The sequence below is a fragment of the Pyrus communis genome, chromosome 12 (genome assembly GCF_041283825.1).
Source record: "Pyrus communis isolate YQ-2024b chromosome 12, ASM4128382v1, whole genome shotgun sequence".
Taxonomy (NCBI): domain Eukaryota; kingdom Viridiplantae; phylum Streptophyta; class Magnoliopsida; order Rosales; family Rosaceae; genus Pyrus; species Pyrus communis.
This window is the reverse complement of record NC_142576.1, coordinates 5984649-5988599: the sequence shown is the minus strand read 5'-3', so window position 1 is coordinate 5988599 and position 3951 is coordinate 5984649. Positions and strand designations below refer to the sequence as shown.

Below are 3951 nucleotides of genomic sequence, written 5' to 3'. Positions count from 1 at the left end.
TAATGAGATGCAGTTGCGAGAAATGTGGAGTCTTATTCATACCAATTTTCTTGAGAAAATTGGTGGGAAAAGAACCAAAGAATCGATGTCCAGTCGTTGGAAATTACTTAGCCAATCGTTTAGTACGTGGAGAGACGCCTTGGCACAAGCTAGTAGTAATATTCGAAGTGGGGAAAATTACTCGGATCAGGTAACAATATATTATTTATTTGATACCCAAATTTACATTATAATTATTTGTTTGTATTATTTATTTGTTACGTACATAATTTATTATTTATTGTTTGTATTATTTATTTGTTACGTACAAAATTTATTATTTATTGTTTGTATTATTTATTTGTTACCGTCATAATTTATTATTTATTGTTTGTATTATTTATTTGTTATTTATTATTTATTATTTGTATTATTTATTTGTTACATACATAATTTATTATTTATGGTTTGTATTATTTATTTGTTACCGACTTACATTATAATTATGTTGTTTGTATTATTTATTTGTTACTTATTTTCATTATAATTATTTATTTGTTACTTATTTTTATTGTGTAGGAACTTCAAGCACAAGCTTGGTACGCTGTCAGAACCAAAAGCAAAAATAAATCATTCAACCGGTGGGAATGTTGGAATATTGTCAAAGATTGTCCTAAATTTAGAGTTGTGCCAGTCGGTCCAGAAGTGCACATGAACAGCACCCCTCTACACTCTACACCCGATCATGTTCATGAAGATGATGCAGAAGAAGTGCCCGAAACGCCCCTCCCTGAACAAGCGTCGGGTTTGACCCGTTTTCCAATTAGGCCTCAAGGTAAGAAGGCTTCAAAGAGAAAAGGGAGTGCTTCGAAGAACGATTATGCAAAGTTCATGGAAGAACTTACTCGCCAAGGTGAATTGACTTTGGCGAGAGAACTGGCGAAAGATGAGGCGGATAAGGCTAGAGAGACATCAAAAGCAGTAGCTGTTGAGAGAGAATTTTATGCTAATGAGAGAGAAAGAGAGCTACTTAGGCAAGAAAGGGAACATGTTAGAGAAGAAAGACGGGTTCAACAAGATCGTGAGATTATGAACATGTCTTTAGAAGGGAAGTCTCCAAATTCTAAATTTTTTTGGAAGTCAGAGAAAGCGGACGTGGTGCGAAGGAGGCGTGCAAGAGAAACAATAGCAAGCCAAGGTGGTTCTAGCACCGCAAGAGAAGATCATCCTAGCACCGCAAGAGAAGATCATCCTAGCACCACAAATTGGTTAAGTGATGATGAATAGAGTACTTTTTGTAATCGGAGCCCATAATTTTCCAATCACTTTGGGTTGTAATTTATTATTTATTGTTTGTATTATTTATGTTGTTTCCAATTTCTTGAATATTTATTCAAATTAATTTGGTAAGTTATTTATACTAAGAATTACCCTCTGCCTCCTTGCTTTCCTCACGACATGAAAATTATTAACAAACCCTCTGCTTCCTTGGTAAGTTATTAACAAACCCTCTACCTCCTTGTATAAAATAATTAAAAGTCCATGACCATGACCATCGTTCTAAATAAAAGTCCTTGTTAAAATAATTACATAAACATAAACATAAACATACTAAGAATTACATAAACATAAAAAAATTACATAAACATAAACATACTAAGAATTACATATACTAAGAATTACATAAACATAAAAAAAATTACATAAACATAAACATAAACATACTAAGAATTACATATACTAAGAATTACATAAACATAAACATAAAAAAATTACATAAACATAAACATAAAAAAATTACATAACCATACCAAATAATAAAACACACCAAATAAAATTACATAAACATACCAAATTAAAAAAAAACACACTAAATGAACTTAATTATCTTCAGCTTGTTTCAATGCCCACTGGTGCTCTATCAAGTCAATTTGTCGGGCATTGTGCATGTCTGGCATTTGAAATGCAGTATATCGTTGAATGAGCCTTTTATTGTAACGTCCATCCCTTTGTAATGGCTCATGTTGCACGGGCTCATCGGTGGCGTCATGAGCACAATATATACGTGTTCTTGAATTGTTCATCGGGTCTGGCTCATATTCATCAACAACTTCATAATCGTACTCATCTTCCACAATCATGTTGTGAAGAATGATGCACGTCATCATGATGGATCGAAGCGACTCTACATCAAACAATCTGGCAGCACCCCTGACGATCGCCCAGCGAGCTTGGAGGATACCGAAACAACGCTCCACATCCTTCCTGCACCCCTCTTGACAGCTTGCAAAGTGTTTTTCCTTTGCACCCCGCGGACGTGGCACTGTTTTGACAAATGTTGACCAGCGCGGGTAGATGCCATCAGCTAGGTAGTATGGCCCGTCGTACATACGTCCGTTGACCTCATACGTAACTTTTGGTGCCTTTTCTTGCAGGACATCGTTGAACACTAGGGATTGGGCAAGGACGTTGATGTCATTTTGAGCTCCCGGGACCCCGAAAAAGGCGTGCCAAATCCATGTGTCAAAAGATGTCACCGCATCCAGAATGATACTTTTTGCTCCTTTTCTATCCCCGTAAGCGCCTTGCCATGCACTTGGACAGTTTTTCCACGTCCAGTGCATACAATCAATGCTTCCAATCATCCCAGGAAAGCCACGCATCTCCGCCTTCTTCAACAGCCGCTCCAAGTCCATGTGTGTAGGTTTGCGGAGGTACTCAGCGGTATAGATAGATTTGATTACTCCGCAAAACCTCATCAGGGACTCAAGAATGGTTGATTTCCTCATCCTCGTTATCTCATCCACTTGGTCTGCAGATGCTCCATATGCAAGCATCCGCAAGGCAATAGTAATTTTTTGCTCAGGCAGTAGACCCATAGCACCAAAAGCATCTTTTTTTTGCACAAAATAAGAATTATGGTTGCAAACAGCAATCATTATTTTGTTGAACAAATGTCGTTCCATTCTAAAACGACGTCTAAAGTACGTATCAGGGAATGCACTATTAGGAACAAAATAATCATCCAAGAGTTCCATACCTCGTCGTTGCCTGCTTCTATCAAGGTTTCCGGAACGGCTGGGCCTGCAGATCTGAGCCGCAGCTTGGATGACTCGACGGGAATGTGAGGTTCTGCCCCTCCTTACTTCGTCATCTCTCATTTGACGCTCCTCATCCTCTTCCCTCTCATTTCTTACCCCCTGGTGATTGAAGATTGCTTCTGATTTGTTAAACAATTCTTCCTCTTCCTGATTGAATTCCCACATCATCCTTGAGGAAGAAGAAGAAGACATTGAAAGAAAGAAACAGAAACTATGAATAATGATACAGATTTTTGTGAATAAGGAAGCAGAAACTATGAATAATGATAGAGATCTTGAGAATTTTGGTGTGAGATTTGTGAGGATGGATGATGGATTATATAGAGGATTCAGAAAGGATTAGGTTGTGCATAATGCCACGTGGCATGCCGTCATTCGTTACAAATCTGATGGAAATCTATCCTCAAAGATTGTGAACAGATTATGACACGTGGCATGCCGTCATTCGTTAAAAATCTGATGGAAATCTATCCTCAAAGATTGTGAACAGATTATGACACGTGGCGCGACGTGATTGGTTAATAATCTTATCAGAAATCCATCACCAATAATTGTATTATTTTGTATTATTTAATAATACTTCGGATAATGACACGTGGCGCAACGAGAACGATTAAAAATCTTATCCGATATTACAATTAAAATTATTTTGTATTATTTTATAAATAAAAAAAATACTAATATTTTATTGCCTATTGCCAGGGCTATTGAAGTGTAACGGTGGAGATACAAATTCTATTGCCAGGGCTACTTACTGTTAATTAAGGGCAGTTACTGTTCATTAGATGGATTGAATAGTGTACTGCCAGGGGGAGGGCTCCAACGCTCGAGTTGCTCTTAACGAAACGCGCACCGTTAAAACCCGTACGAT

At 37.3% G+C, this 3951-nt stretch overlaps 1 protein-coding gene across 1 annotated transcript; it reads left to right on the top strand.

Moving 5' to 3' along the window:
• On the top strand, positions 1–1400 carry LOC148692239 (uncharacterized). Its single transcript, XM_088680808.1, has 2 exons — positions 1–190; positions 559–1400. The coding sequence occupies exons 1-2, from the start codon at positions 8–10 to the stop codon at positions 1264–1266; spliced, it is 891 nt and encodes a 296-aa protein (XP_088536934.1). The 5' UTR covers positions 1–7; the 3' UTR covers positions 1267–1400.
• The last annotated feature ends 2551 nt before the right edge of the window (positions 1401–3951 follow it).

Coding starts and splice junctions, on each gene's coding strand:
- LOC148692239 (XM_088680808.1), top strand. CDS start 8: ATGCAGTTGCGAGAAATGTGGAGTCTTATTCATACCAATTTTCTTGAG. Junction 191..558: donor GGGAAAATTACTCGGATCAG/GTAACAATATAT, acceptor TTTATTGTGTAG/GAACTTCAAGCACAAGCTTG.